The 15,315-nt window shown below is 42.9% G+C and overlaps 1 protein-coding gene across 2 annotated transcripts in view; it reads left to right on the top strand.

Moving 5' to 3' along the window:
• RFFL (ring finger and FYVE like domain containing E3 ubiquitin protein ligase) overlaps positions 1–15,315 on the top strand; it is a 41,265-nt gene that overhangs the window by 17,080 nt on the left and 8,870 nt on the right. For both annotated transcript variants that reach the window (XM_026656489.2, XM_026656490.1), the window contains exon 2: positions 7,004–7,194. In XM_026656489.2, the coding sequence (XP_026512274.1) occupies positions 7,009–7,194 (186 nt within the window). In that variant the 5' untranslated portion in view covers positions 7,004–7,008. The remainder of the gene's footprint in view (positions 1–7,003; positions 7,195–15,315) is intronic.

Here is a 15,315-nt window from a genome sequence, read left to right as displayed (position 1 = left end):
AGTAAAAATCAGCAAAGTTTTAAACTGGAAGTAAGATGCATATTTTGAACAGAGACGGCAATTAACGACTGAACAGATTACCAATGGATCTGGTAAATTCTCCATTGCTTGGAGTCAAAACTGGATGTCTCTGTAAAAAGTATGTGTTAATTCAACCAGAAATTGGTTGAGCTTCATGCAGGAATCATTGAATGAAGTTCTATTTGTGTTATGCAGAAGGTCAGGCAGGAGGTCATAATGGGTGTCTTCTGGCTTGGAAATCTATGAAAAAGCATAGATATCTGAATTCTAAGTTTAGTTACCATACACACAGAATAATCAAGATGAAACCTGCACCTTATCTTTGAACTATTCTGCTGCCAGCTGGTCTGTTTGTCAGTGTCCCAGCAAGGGCAAATGTTCTTCACTTCCATTCTTCTCTTCTTTTCTAGTTCACTGTGGTTTGGCGAGGCTAGGTGGTGGTGTCTTCATTAGCAAGTTATATATTACTTTATCCCTTAGTCCAGACACCAGTACAAATAGATTTACATTTCAAGGTTGCAGCTTCCTTTATTCCTTTTTGTCACATAAACAATTTTTCATTTACTTCTAATTTTTTATCTGTATTTCAAAGATTTTTTTTTTTACCTTTTTCATAAGAACTCTTTGAATTTGTGTAAGTTGTGAGTGGTTTAAATTGGATATACACAAATATTGGGCATAAAACTAATTTGCCCAAAAGATTTAATTTAACACCTTGGAATCTTTACCTATCTCTGTGTGTGTCTGAGAGCATACCCTCTTTGGTGCGGTTTTTTGTTAGCGTGTTAATGAAAACTTCACGCTATGGGTTTACTCTGTTCCATGCCAGAATACGGTCTGGAATATTAAAGATTATAGAAAAATCCATCATTCTGCCCATTGGAAAAACAGGTTGATTTCATATTGAGTGGCAAGATACTGTACCAACTGTCCTAGCCAAATTGTTCTTTTCTCTAGAACTTCCTGCTCAGAGCTGCTATTGTCGTTTCAATTTATAAATCAAAACTGAAGGTTCATTCATTTTCCTTTGCAAAGAATATTCATTATCACGCTAATGTTTAGAAGCTAAGACTTGAGATGTCTTGGCAGGCAAAGGCATGATAAAAGCGTTTCTTGGCCAGCTACCAAGAGGTTACATACTACTGACCCTATATTCTAAAACTGCTCCTAAAATATCCACTTCTGCTAGCTAAAGTTAACTGAATATAACCTTATGAGTTTTCTGCACATTGTAAGGATATTGGTCTGAATTCTGAACCACATAATCTACTAAGATGGAAACCTTAACGTGAAGCAGATCTACTTTGAACAATGTCTATGGGAGCATCATAGAATCATAGAAATGTAGGGCTGGAAGGGACCTCAAGAGGTCATCAAGGCCAGCCTCCTATGCTGAGACAAGACCAAGTAAATCTAGACCATCCCTGACAAGTGTTTGTCCAACCCATTCTTAAAAATCTCCAGTGATGAGGATTCCACAACCTCCCTTAGAAGCTTATTCCGGAGCTTAACTACCCTTAGAGTTAGAAAATGTTTCCTACTGTCTAAACCAAATGTCCCTTGCCACAGATTAAGTCCATTGTTTCTTGTCCTACTTTCAGTGGACATGGAGAACAGGCGATCACTGTCCTTCTTATAACAGCCCTTAATATATTTGGAGACGGTTATCAGCCATCACCCTTCAGTCTTCTTCTCTCAAGATTTAACATGCCCAGTTTTTAATTTTTTTTCTCATAGGTCAGGTTTTTTAAACCTTTTATCGTTTTTGTTGCTCTCCTCTGGGCTTTCTCCAGTTTATCCACATCTTTCCTAAAATGTGGCATCCAGAATTGCATAAGAATCAGCTAAGAGCCTCTGTACTCTGGCAGCAACATACTGTTTGCTGGGGTTTACATCTGGCCTGCTGAAGCTTCAGAAGCTGTTTTAAAATAGTCTCATCTCTTCTCCCCTTGGAGTTTGACAGGCAGGTTCCTGAAGATGATTTTCAAATACTGCATTTTTGCTAATAGTTTTCTCCTCTGATGTCCTATGCAGGAAAGCAATGAGGAGTCCGGTGACACCTTAAAGACTAACCGATTTATTTGGGCATAAGCTTTTGTGGGTAAAAAAAACCACTTCTTCAGATGCATGGAGTGAAAATTAGATAAAAGCATAAATATACTGGCACATGAAGAGAAGGGAGTTACCTTACAAGTGGAGAACCAGTGTTGGCAAGGCCAATTCAGTCAGGGTGGATGTGGACCACTCCCAATAATTGATGAGGAGGTGTCAATACCAAGAGAGAGAAAATTGCTTTTGTAGTGAGCCAGCCAGTCCCTATTCAAGCCCAAATTAATGGTGTTAAGTTTGCAAATGAATTGTAGCTCTGCAGTTTCTCTTTGAAGTCTGTTTTTGAAGTTTTTTTGTTGAAGGATGGCTACTTTTAAATCTGTTATAGAATGTCCAGGGAGATTGAAGTGTTCTCCTACTGGCTTTTGTATGTTACCATTCCTGATGTCTGATTTGTGTCCATTTATTCTTTTACATAGAGACTGTCCGGTTTGGCCAATGTACATGGCAGAGGGGCATTGCTGGCACATGGTATATAACACATTGATAGACGTGCAGGTAAATGAGCCCTTGATGGTGTGGCTGATGTGGTTGGGTCCTCTGATGGTGTCGCTAGAGTAGCTATGGGGACAGAGTAGGCAATGGGGTTTGTTACAGAGATTGGTTCCTGGGTTAGTGTTTCTGGGGTGTGGTGTGTAGTTGCCGGTGAGTATTTGCTTCAGGTTGGGGGGCTGTCTGTAAGCGAGGACTGGCCTGCCTCCCAGGGTCCATGCATCTGAAGAAGTGTTTTTTTACCCACGAAAGCTTATGCCCAAATAAATCTGTTAGTCTTTAAGGTGCCACCGGACTCCTCGTTGTTTTTGCGGATACAGACTAACATGGCTACCCCCTGATACTTTGCAGGAAAGAGAAATCTCTTCCCTCCCCGACCTGCCTTCTTTGAGGGCAGCCTGTCTGTTTCTTTAAAACACGAGAATTTTTCTTGCTGCTTATCATACCCTTGGCTTGCTGCTACTAGGGTATTTGTGCATCTCCCTAATTGCAGCAAATTCTATTTCTTGTGGTAAATTAGCAGCAAAATCAAACTTTTGTTGTGCTTTCTTATAATCCTACTGTCGAAATCCATAACCAATGATCACTATTTGTGGTGTTATATTAATGGCTGTCATTTGTTCTGCAGTACGCTTACTCATTTCTCTTAAACCTGGGAAGCAGCTTCTTGAGACTCTTACAGTTCAATGAACTACAGTAACTGTTAACTTTTTCATATATAAAAGCTATTCTTTCAGACTTTGGGTATGTCTACACCCAGCCGCTAGTTCGGCGGCTGGCAATCGAAGTTCTGGGTTCGACTTATCGCGTCTTGTCTGGAGGCGATAAGTCGAACCAGGAAGTGCTCGCCGTCGACTGCGGTACTCCAGCTAGACGAGAGGAGTACCGCGGAGTCGACGGGGGAGCCTGCCTGCCGCGTGTGGACCGAGGTAAGTTCGAACTAAGGTACTTCGAACTTCAGCTACGTTATTCACGTAGCTGAGGTTGCGTACCTTAGTTCGATTTGGGGGTTTAGTGTAGACCAAGCCTTTATCAGCTAAGCAGGTTTAAGGATCTTCTGAAACTATATCTGAGTCTTATTGTCATCCTTCTGATAACTCTAAAACAAAACGTAGGCTTAATAACACTAAGCTCAGTCCTTGTTTCTTCTGGTTTGCTCATTCCTTCTTTGCAATATCTGAACTGGTGCAAAGTTTGGGTGAGTTGGCCTATCTTTTTAAGAAAAATAATCAGGACAAACCATTGACATTTTTATATGCTGCTAATGTGGGTGGTCTCCAGTTCACAGGAGTCCTTAGGGCCTTAATGTGGATGTAGTTTTAATCTCTCGTGGAGGTTATAAATGCTTCTTGCAGTGTTCACAAGGTTCATATCTTGGGTCTGTAACCTTAGGATAAAATTAAGACTCTCAAAATAGTTTAGTCATTCCTTAAAATAGCAAAATTGCAAAAATGTTGAATTTCCAAAATACATAACTTCTAACAGAAATGTAATGCTCTGAAATTAGAGTTCACAAAAAAGCATAGGTAAGTTCTGATGATTTGTATTTTATTTATAGTCTGTGCATTTATAGCCATTACCACTGTGGTTTCAATTTAAGGCTAATACACATGATGAAGCTAAATACTTTCTATATTATGACTTTGTACCATGGAATGCTTCTGTTAGACTGTATTCCTTGAACACGAGGTGTGTTTTCTTATTTTGGAATGAGTACCATGAACACATAATACAGAATGCTGGGCTAACTACAGCTCCTCCACTAACATACTGGGACCTCAGACCTTACACCATGTCAATCACAATTTGTCCTGTTTTTTGTTGGTCATTAAACTTGTTTATAATTTGACATAAAAACTGTTTAAGGTTAAAACCTTCTGGCTCCAGGTTTTACACATTGAGCTGTAAACCAGTCTATATTCTTTATTAGCCTAAATGACCAGGTTATTTTTCAGTATGGTTGTTATCCCCAAATATTTGCTATACGGGATATACTGCCCCCACCCTCCGTTTCCCCATTGTACTTTCCTATTTAAAAATATCTGGTCAGAAATAAAGCAGACTAGCCTCCTCAGCATACTTCAGAACAGCTTCCAATGGTGTAGAAGTAAAGTCCATGCACCTACACAAATAGATTATTTCTGTGGAAGTTACAAAGAACAGGCTTTCAGCACGCGGTGACGTATGTAGACATAAGCATAATAGACTAATTCAGTTCACCTGAAAATTTAAAAATACCATACATTTGTTTTTCCATCCAAGGTGAGAAGTCTAATTGCTGCTCTAAGTGTATAATTCACAGCATGACACACTGTATGAACTGTTTCTCCTGTGTCATCAAGACTCTTGTTTTCTATTTGAATATAAAAATTTGCTGAACCTGCAAGCTTACCATTGTCCTGCTCAGGCATGTGTCCACTCTAGCGACAGTGCTAACTTTGATAGACCAAATTCACCTAGACTTTGAAAGGATTAAAGAGTCCAGTAAATCTGCAGATTATTGGAACTGCACCAAACTGCAAAAGCCTCCTTGTTTAAGCACATCTGCCCCAAAGGGTTGATTGTGTGAAACATTCAAATACTGTATGTTAGCACCTCATGCCAAACACTCCTCAGAGCTTGTACTGATTCACAGATTTTCAAAGTATGGTTTAATCATGTCATAAAATGTTATGTAGTGAACATGCACGAACAGCCTAGCTAAGAACAAAGGTTGACTCCAGAGGTTTGGAAAATCGAGAAACGTGGACTGAGCTGGTGCATACCGACACTGACCGAATCTGGGAGATTTGAGGGGTGGAAGCTTGCTGTGAATCGGGGGTGTGGAGGGGCAGTGAGGGGAGCTACTGAGAGTTGGCGGGGGGCAGCTGGGAAGCGGGTGTCCTAGCAGTTCCTACTGCCATTCCTCAGTGCCCAGTGCCATGTGTTCCCTCTTTCCGTTGGCAGCTGGCACAGCGATGCCTCCTTGTCCCCAATCCCAGTGGCTGGCACGTGTGCTCCTGTCCCTCCCCCAGGCCAGGTGCCTGTGCAAGGACCTGTGGTGGCTGGAAGGCGAGGAGAGGAGAGCAATCCTACCTGCTCCCTGGCGGCTGGCCTAGTTTGCTCTGGTCTCTCCTCCAGCTTCCGCTCTTGCCTCCACCAGATATTGGGGCAGAAGTATACCTCAGCCCCCCAATATTTCCACTGTGGGGGTGCTAGCCCCCCGCTTTCCCGGTTCTGCCGCTTCTGGACAGAATAGACGGAAAGATTTAAAAGAAGCTTAATAGTATCTGTTAACAATAACATGAATGCAACAAATACAGGGTGGGAAGCAGTGTGTATTCCTTATGCTAGTGACTGATGACACGGTAGCACATGTTCTGAGTGCCCAGAGGAATGTTTTCAGGCCTGTGTGCTTAGTAAATTACAAATAAGTATGTTATAAAGCACCACCACATTTTGGGAATGTTATTGCAGAAGTGGTTTTGCTCCACAAATACTGAGAGGAAGCATTCCCCCTCCTCTCTTTGCTCTCCCCCAACACACACACTGTTTCCTCAAGGAGTTTAGGTAGGGGTACATCTCTTACCACCCGGGGCCCAAGCAAATAGATATGTAGAGACATTCATCATTTCTTACCATTTAGCTCTTCTGTATTCAACTGTTTTTCTAAACAAGTTACCAGAGGTTAACACTGATTCATTGTCTGGAAGCTTACTGAGTGCGGGAGGCAAATTATGGTAGCTGACAACATTTCAGCTGAGTCCAGCTGTGTTAAAGGAGCACTGGCACTGCCTGTTCTTGTCTATTTACAGGCCTGCAGCAGTAGCTTTATATGTGGAGCCAGGTTGTAGAGGAAAACCAGCTAGGGTCTCGCTGTTGAGCTTACATAAGCACCATGTGAGAGAGAACAAGAGTCTCTAATGTCTTTCTGAGGGAGAAATTCACCAGTGCCTCTAAACTTTTCCTTACTCCCTGCTGCAAAGTAACTAAAAACTGCCTCACTCTGTTGTAGCTACATAATGTAGTACAAATGACTGTGTTGTGATCATAGAGCTCTGAACAATGCCCATGCACGACAGAGTGGAATTTAAACGTAGTCTTCCTCCTACCCCAATGAAAGTCTCCGATAAATGTCAGTAAAGTCCATTCTGAAACTCTGCCCGTGCATTTTCGTTAAGGGTTTAGAGCACGTTGTGTGTGGCAGATATGTACGTTTTTGGCATACGCTTGCAGTTGGTAAGAGAAAAGATCCAGTCCCCCTGCTACTTGCTGTCAAGTAGCTTAGTGAAGAAGCATAAACATTCAGTTCATGCCTGGCCCTCACTTTGGTAGGAAATATGTGGCTTCCAGGATGTTATTTAACTTGTGTTTTTTTTTTTTTCCCCCCTCACCCTTTTAGTTACTATGTGGGCAACCTGTTGTAACTGGTTTTGTCTGGATGGACAACCTGAGGAGATGCAGCAGCGGCCGCAGCAGGGTGCCAGACCCCAGGCGTATGCCAACCCAGGTTACAGCTCCTACCCTTCTCCTACAGGTTCTGAACAGAACTGCAAGGCGTGTGGGGTGCACTTTGAAAATTCCTCCAGGAAGGTAAGGGGTGAATTTAGCCTCTGATTTGGGCACCCATTTGGTTTGACTTACATAAATGATCTGGGAGTCAGATTGTGTATTTACAGAGTCAGTTTCAAGAGCCTGCAAAACACACAATCAAAGGAGGTCCTTGATTTAGGGATGTAGAGCAGAAGACCACTTGCCTTGCTTCTTTATTTCTTAGTCACTTTCACAATTAGCTGGCACAAATGAAAATAACCAACAGTTATTGTTGTTAACGCACAGTGGACTTGTCTGTACTAGATGCTTTAATAAAGGACAGCAAGCTACTTATAATCAGTTAAAGGGATACCAGCTTAAAAATGTTTTGCCTACTGTTATTGCAATTACCACCTAGGATTACTGAGTTCATTTGTAGATTGTTTACTTTGTGCATTTGACAGTAATTCATGTTATTGTCTGTTTTTCCTGGTCTTCTTGTGGGTCTTTACACAGTAATGGGGGAGAAGAAAACATTTTAAAAACAGGAAAATGTCATTGCAAAACCACAACAATTAGGCAGGCGTAGTACGTGAAATCATCATAACTCATTATTTTCAAATTGACTAGGTTTGAAGGTGTGTGTCCCTTTAAGAAGCAGATATGGCAATAAGCAAAATCCATCATGCTTACAATGGAAAAAGAGCCAACTCTTTAAAACATTAGTCTTCAGCTAAAAAGCCATCACTGTTTGTAGGGAGTGAATTGCCAGTTTAGCATTCATCCCTGAATTGCTGCGCTTCTTTTTGTGACAATCTTTTTTTTGGTTTTGTTTTGTTATCCCGGTTTGTGTACTAGATCCTTGTGCATTGTAGCTGCCAAAACTATTAGTGTCACAAGATTCAAAATTAATCAGCAGCCTCTGGCCAGGGAAATGATTTAAACGGGGAAGTTCCCAGAGTGCTTCCTGAAAGTCTTTAGGAGCTGGTTAGAATCCACACTCCATGACTCAGCCAGTATCTGATCTGTACCATGTTCTCAGAATTAGGGTGATGAATAAAGAATGGAGGCATTTGACCTGGATAAATTAAACTTTTAAAAAGCTCTATTTTAAGGTACTGCTTCATGACATAGTCCTCAAAAAGAGCTATAAAACCTACAATCAACTCGGCACCTGCTAAGGAGTCACATTCGTTTTGGCTCTACCCCTTTTTCAAGCATTGGAAATTTTGGACTGGGAAATTCATCGAATTGGACTTTGCATTTTTAGCCACGTTTGGATGCTCACATGTGGCTGGGAGAAGATAACTCTTGATAAAGCTGTTTTACCTGTCTGCCCGTAGAGACAACATGGATATGTCTTGTGTTATATTGTGAGAATCTTGCATTGCTTAAGAAACTAGTCTAAGGATTAAAATTTTGGAAATAATTTTTTTCGTAAGCAGGGTTCAGGCACATGTGTACTCAGAACTCTGTTCTGAAAGTAGGCAGTTTATCTGTGTATTGTAGTATATACCACTGCACTAGGCATCCTCTAAATATTGTCCCTAGTAAGAGAGTATTTCTCTCTACAGAATACATGACAAAAGAATTATTCAGAATCAAACTTCGACTCTTTTTCCACAACAGGAAATAAAAGGTGAGGAATAGATGATTTTTGTCAGTACAGTGAAAGATATGAATGAGAGAGAGGCAGCCATCGTCCCAAGGGTGGTACATTATTGGTAATAACAAAGACTTTATCTCTTTGCAAAAATCTAATACACAAACAATGGAACCCTGATTTTTTTAAATGTGTATTTTAATAGAATCCACCCTGAAAGTGATGACCTACTACTTGAGTTATCAATAGCATCCCATAGGGTTGGTGTCAAGTTCACTGAAAGTAGAATTGTTCATTGAGTCACACTTCTTGAGTTACTTATTCTCTACAGCAAGACTTCGGTCTACCCACTTGCTCCATAATTTACTCAGATTTGTGCTTCTAAATAAAACCAGCAAGTGTATGTAGTGTTGTGAAGATTATATTTTACTCGTTTGTTTACCAACATGTCATTAATGTTATACAGTCTAAGGTGATACCACTTTAGGCCACCATCAGGGAAATATGGAGATATACCTATCTCATAGAACTGGAAGGGACCTTGAAAGATCATCGAGTCCAGTCCCTTGCCTTCACTAGCAGGACCAAGTACTGTCCCTGACAGGTTTATTTATTTTTATTTTTTTGCCCCTGATTCCTAAATGGCCCCCTCAAGGATTGAACTCGCAACCCTGGGTTTAGCAGGCCAATGCTCAAACCAATTAAAGGACATGTTAGAATCTGTTTCCGCTGCAGCAGGATCATAGAAAACTCTGTATCCTATCCTAGGATGGCTGAAGCAGTTACCCAGTTCATAGTTAAATCAAGCCACTTGTATATAAAACATCATGCATATGAAAGCGAAGCCCTTTCAAATGGGAGGCCATACAGATAAATGAGTTTGTTAAAAGTGAGATTCAACAGAACGTTGACCTCTCAAGAAATAGATTTTTTCAGGGCATTCAACCCCTTACACTCTCTGTCTCTCTCTGTCTCTCTCTCTATATATATATAATTATCAGTCCTAATACATTGGAAAACTCAGATAGTTGTTAAAAGGATCAGGGCAGAGAACAGTGAAGACGTTTGCAATAAGGTAAATATGGAAATTTTCTTTGGATCTAATAAGATGCCTTTATATAATCATTGAAGCATCTTTAAAGGACATTAAATTGTTCTTGGTAGTGAAAACAATCTTGTTTTCCCTATTCTCCAAGCTAACTTCTGATCCTGGCTTCCTGTTTTCACAGGATGATCATTAATTTAAGTCAGGCGTTGCTGATTTTTTCCCTGCTTGTTAGCAAGGTATGCCAGGCATTTTTTTTTTGGACAAGGTCAAGTTCTCCTTGCCTCCTCCTCTTCCGCCCCCTAACAAAGATTTACGTGTCTCAGACATTGGCTGACATTTTCAGGAAGACCATTTTCTCTGAAGCATACTTACAGAAAAAAGCTCCTGGCAAGCTCAGGTGTAAGATATAAAACAAGAGCTCTAGTTAAAGCTTGAATGTTGGCATTGACTCACCTTTATCTCAAACAAAATGATGAGCCAAGTGAATTGAACAGAAGTTCTATAATTTCGGGAACCCTAGTCGTTATTGCAAACTGAACCTTTCACAATTTACAGCGTGCTGTCAAAGATTAAGTTCTAGGCAGTGTTTTGATTAAAATATAAAAAAAATTAGCGGAGGCATTTGTGACAGATATGGCAATTCCCTGCAATATCCTTGGAAAAAAATCTAGAATTACATTTAAGTATATTTGGAGTCCATTGTATTAAATGCAAAGGTTATGTATTATTCTGGGCTGGGACTATATGTCACTTCTCTAGGGAGATGTGATGGAAGGCCTGGATGATCAAAGAACTATATTAAACAATATATGTCAGACAAGAATGGACTTTTGGGACAATAAATGGGAAGTATCTACAGAGAGGTGAATGCAAATTCTCCACTTCCAGTTATGCAAAAACACCGCCTTTTGAAGCTACTCCCTGAGGCGTGGGCCTTTGTCCGCTGATTATCTGTTACATGAGGCCGAGATCAAAGGCACAAGCTGTATAAAGGAAAGACTGGTTGTTCTGGTTCTGAGCTAAGGCTATTATGAACTTGTAACCACAGGATTAAACCCTTTGTGGGGTGTGAAGGACTGACTCCTACCAGAGACCTTGTTGGAGTTGAGGGCTGATCTCTGCTAAGCTTTTTAGGATGCGTATAGGTTATTTTGTTGTTTTCAATATATTTTCTCTAATGCTTTCATCTTAAAAATAAACACACTTGCTTAGAAAGAGCTGTGTGATAACTTGTAACTGTTGGCAATTACAGCTGTTCATAGCCTTCAGAGAGAAAGCAAAGCACACTGGCCTGTTGCAGGCAGTCTGATTTGCTGGGGAACTCAGTGTAGGTAGGTAACTGTGCAGTCCTGAAAACCCTGGGTGGGAGGGAGAGTGGACACTCATCTCTCAAGAGAGGTGATGACTGAGGAACTGAGAGCCCAGAGCAGGTGTGCTTGAGGAATACAAGTTCAGTTGCTCTGAACTGGGATGGTGTTATTGCTGCTGATCCCTTGCTGAGATCAATTAGATGATGTATCTCCTGTACTATGCCACTGTGGTATCTGAACACCTCTGGAGTGTTAAATGCAGGGACATTCTAGGCGAAGGGCCCTCAGCTGTGGAATGAGGTCCCTCTAGTGTTCCTTCAGAGCCAGTCTGCCAGGTTTTAGAGTATGGTGAAAAACTCATCTTTTCAGATATGACTACCAGATGCTTCTAAACTAAAGCATTGTATCTCCCCTCTCATCTTCTCTGATGGCTAACTGGAAGAGGGAAAGTATTGGCCAGAATAGACGTTCTCCATTAATATTTGTGTAATGTATCCAGATGCCCCTGTGATGAGCAGTCAAGTATCAGGGGGCAGCCTGATACTACAAAAACAACAAGGAGTCTGGTGGCACTTTAAAGACTAACAGATTTATTTGGGCATAAGCTTTCGTGGGTAAAAACCTCACTTCTTCAGATGCATAGAGTGAAAGGTACAGATGCAGGCATTATATACTGACACATGGAGAGTAGGGAGTTACTTCGCAAGTGGAGAACCAGTGTTGACAGGGCCAATTCAATCAGGGTGGATGTAGTCCACTCCCAATAATAGATGAGGAGGTGTCAATTCCAGGAGAGGGAAAGCTGCTTCTGTAATGAGCCAGCCACTCCCAGTCCCTATTCAAGCCCAGATTAATGGTGTTAAATTTGCAAATGAATTTTAGTTCTGCTGTTTCTCTTTGAAGTCTGTTTCTGAAGTTTTTTTGTTCAATGATAGTGACTTTTAAATCTGTAATAGAAGGACCAGGGAGATTGAAGTGTTCACTTACTGGCTTACGTATGTTACCATTCCTGATGTCCGATTTGTGTCCATTTATTCTTTTGCGGAGAGACTGTCTGGTTTGGCCAATGTACATGGCAGAGGGGCATTGCTGGCACATGATGGCATATATAACATTAGTGGATGTGCAGGTGAATGAGCCCTTGATGGTGGGGTCCCAACCACATCAGCCACACCATCAAGGGCTCATTCACCTGCACAGATCAAGCTCAAAAACCACACCCTGAATTCCTGTTCTGGAACAGCTGACTCAGAAGCGTGAATTTATAAATCTGCTTTCTTTGAACTTTACGCACAATGGAGTTGAAGATTTTCTCATTCACCATAAGTAATTCATAAAACAAAAAAGAGTTTTGTCTTTGGTTCAAGAGTTTCTGTCTCTTGCTTTCAAGTCCAAGTTCCGATTCCTTATTGCTAAGGCTACGATTTAGTCACAGAGGGCGTTGAAGTCCCGGAATCCGTGGCTTCCAGTGACCTCCATGATTTCAGCCTGCGGCACGTGGGAGCTGCGGGGTCCTGCATTGCCCGTGAGGGGCAGGGAGCTGCGGGGTAAGTGGCAGGGCCCCTGGAGCTCCAAGCCGCCGCAAGTGGTAAGGGAACCCCACAGCTCCTGACCCCGTGGGCAGCGAGGAACCCTGCAGCTCCTGGCCGCCGCAGGCAGCGGGGGAAGCCTCAAGCCCCCGGCCACGGCGGGCGCCCCTGGAGCTGTGGGCGGCGGGGGCAACCTGCAACTCCTGGCCGCTGTGAGCCCTTGGAGCTGTTGGTAATGGGGGCCCCTGGAGCGCCGATATCCAACCTGCGGTGGGGGACCCTGGAGCGCCTAGCCACACGTACAGCTTCCCCGCTGCAAGCTATATGGGAACCCGCAGATCCCCATTTTGTCACAGATAGTTTTAGTAAAAGTCACAGACAGGTAACGGCCTCCATGAATTTTTCTTTATTGCCTGTGACCTGTCTGTGATGTGACAAAATCTTAGCTTTACTTATTGCATAACTCTAAAGAGTCTGGACGGGAGTGCACATTTATGGTGAATTCTAAAGGAAAAAAGCCAGTGACTAAATGGATGTGGGAATCAGGGGGATTAGTAATAGAATACAAATCCAGTTCAGGTTTGTAGTGATAGACAATGAGCTATTGGCTGATCTGTCGCATAGGCCACCAAAGTTTGGTCTCAGTCCAGCTGCCAATGGATAATTGATCCCGACACAAAAATCTCCTTCATAACTGGCAGCCTCAAGAGAAGGGCAAAGTACTGACTCAGCTTGCTGAGTCACGCCCTAGAGGTGGTCACTCGAGAGGTTGAGGCAAACTGCCAGACTTAGGAGGGGACTGAAAGTTTGTACATTACTGCGTATGCTGTACCTATGTTGTAGAGAGGGGAAGTGTCCCAAATACGGTGGACCTGGCACCTTTTACTAGCACTGAATCCATCCACACATTTAAAAGAAAAAAAAGGCAGGAGAGAGGAAGGACTCAAGTGACTGTCCTAATGATGTCAGGTATCAGAGGGGTAGCCGTGTTAGTCTGGATCTGTAAAAAGCGACAAAGGGTCCTGTGGCACCTTACAGACTAACAGACGTATTGGAGCATCAGCTTTCGTGGGTGAATACCCACTTCGTCAGACGCATGTGACGTCTGCGTCTGACGAAGTGGGTATTCACCCACGAAAGCTGATGCTCCAATACGTCTGTTAGTCTATAAGGTGCCACACGACTCTTTGTCCTAATGATGATCCTATTGTAAGTGCTCTGACCTGACTTTCAGAAATGCTGAACAACAGAGTTCCAGCTGTCAGCAGGAGCTGCGAGTGTTCAGAACCTCTGAAGATCAAGCCCCTGTGCCCAGGGAGATGAGGGTAGTAGAAAAACTTAGCTTGAACCAATAGAACTTAAACATTGAAATTGGTTTTGATGCCCGAAGCCGACGAGCTCTCAGAAGAGCTCAGATTTTCCAAAATGCTGAGCACCTAGCCGTTGTCATTCTGACATTAAAGGCCAGGTTCTTAAGCACTTACCTTGTTGTCAGTGTGCTGGGCTCCTTTGAAAACCTGGCTACTTATTTTGATGCCTAAATAGAAGCTGAATTATTTTGAAAAACTGGCTATTGTTGTAAAACTTGTTCTTGGTTTTCCTCGTGGCAGAGGCCTCTCCCAGCAGATAATTTATGCATGCTACCTGTTTAAATTTTTAAACCAGCACACTGATCTGATTTACTTTGGAAGGTCTGTTACCTTATAGGATAGATAGATCTGTTGCATCCCATCTGTGATTTAGCTGGGCAGATATAAACCATTGAAAACTGTTGCAGTGTTGGTGGAATTCATTATTGTTTAAAAACATTTTTGTGATTTGTGTAACAATTTATCTAATGTCTTTTATAAGACCTGTGTGTTGAATCCAGCCACATGTCAGAAATGCTTCTGTTTGTTAATTTTCTTTCAGTCAACAGCATGCTTTGTGTGCTTGACATATCTTTCATAAATAAGGTTTGATTTATCTAGAACAGTGGTTTTCAAATTTTTTTTTCTGGTGACCCAGTTGAAGAAAACTGTTGATGCCCATGACCCAACGGAGCTGGGGATGAAGGGTTTGGGGTGCGGGGAGGGGCTCTGGGCTGGGGCAGGGGTGCAGAAGGGGGTCTGGGCTGGGGATGAGGGGTTTGGGGAGGCTCAGGGCTGGGGCAGGGGATTGGGATGCGGGCTTACCTCGGGCGGCTCCCAGTCAGCGGCGCAGTGGGGGTCTAAGGCAGGTTCCTGCCTGTCCTGCCACCACGGACCATGCTGCGCTCATGCTGCGGAAACGGCCAGCAGCAGATCCGGCTCCTAGGCAGAGGCACGCAAGCGGCTCCGTGCAGCTGTTGCCCGCAGGCACTGCCCCCCCAGCTCCCATTGGCCAGTTCCTGGCCAATGGGAGTGTGGAGCTGGTGCTCGGGGCGGGGGCAGCGCGCGGAGCCCCATGGCCCCCCCACCTAGGAGCCGGACCTGCTGCTGGCTGCTTCCGGGGCATAGTGCACTGTCGGAACAGGTAGGGACTAGCCTGCCTTAGCTGGGCAGCACCGCCGACGGGACTTTTAACCGGGTCCTGACCAGAGCCGCCGGGACCTAGTGCCGTACATCCCGCAACCCAGTACGGGGTCACAACCCGCAATTTGAAAACCACTGATCTAGGACATGGGCTTCAATTTATATTATCTCCAGCTTGCATGTTGTGTTAACCCCAATA

Source organism: Terrapene carolina, unplaced genomic scaffold (genome assembly GCF_002925995.2).
Source record: "Terrapene carolina triunguis isolate 2854851 unplaced genomic scaffold, T_m_triunguis-2.0 Scaffold231, whole genome shotgun sequence".
Taxonomy (NCBI): domain Eukaryota; kingdom Metazoa; phylum Chordata; order Testudines; family Emydidae; genus Terrapene; species Terrapene triunguis.
This window is presented reverse-complemented; position numbering and strand designations above follow the sequence as displayed.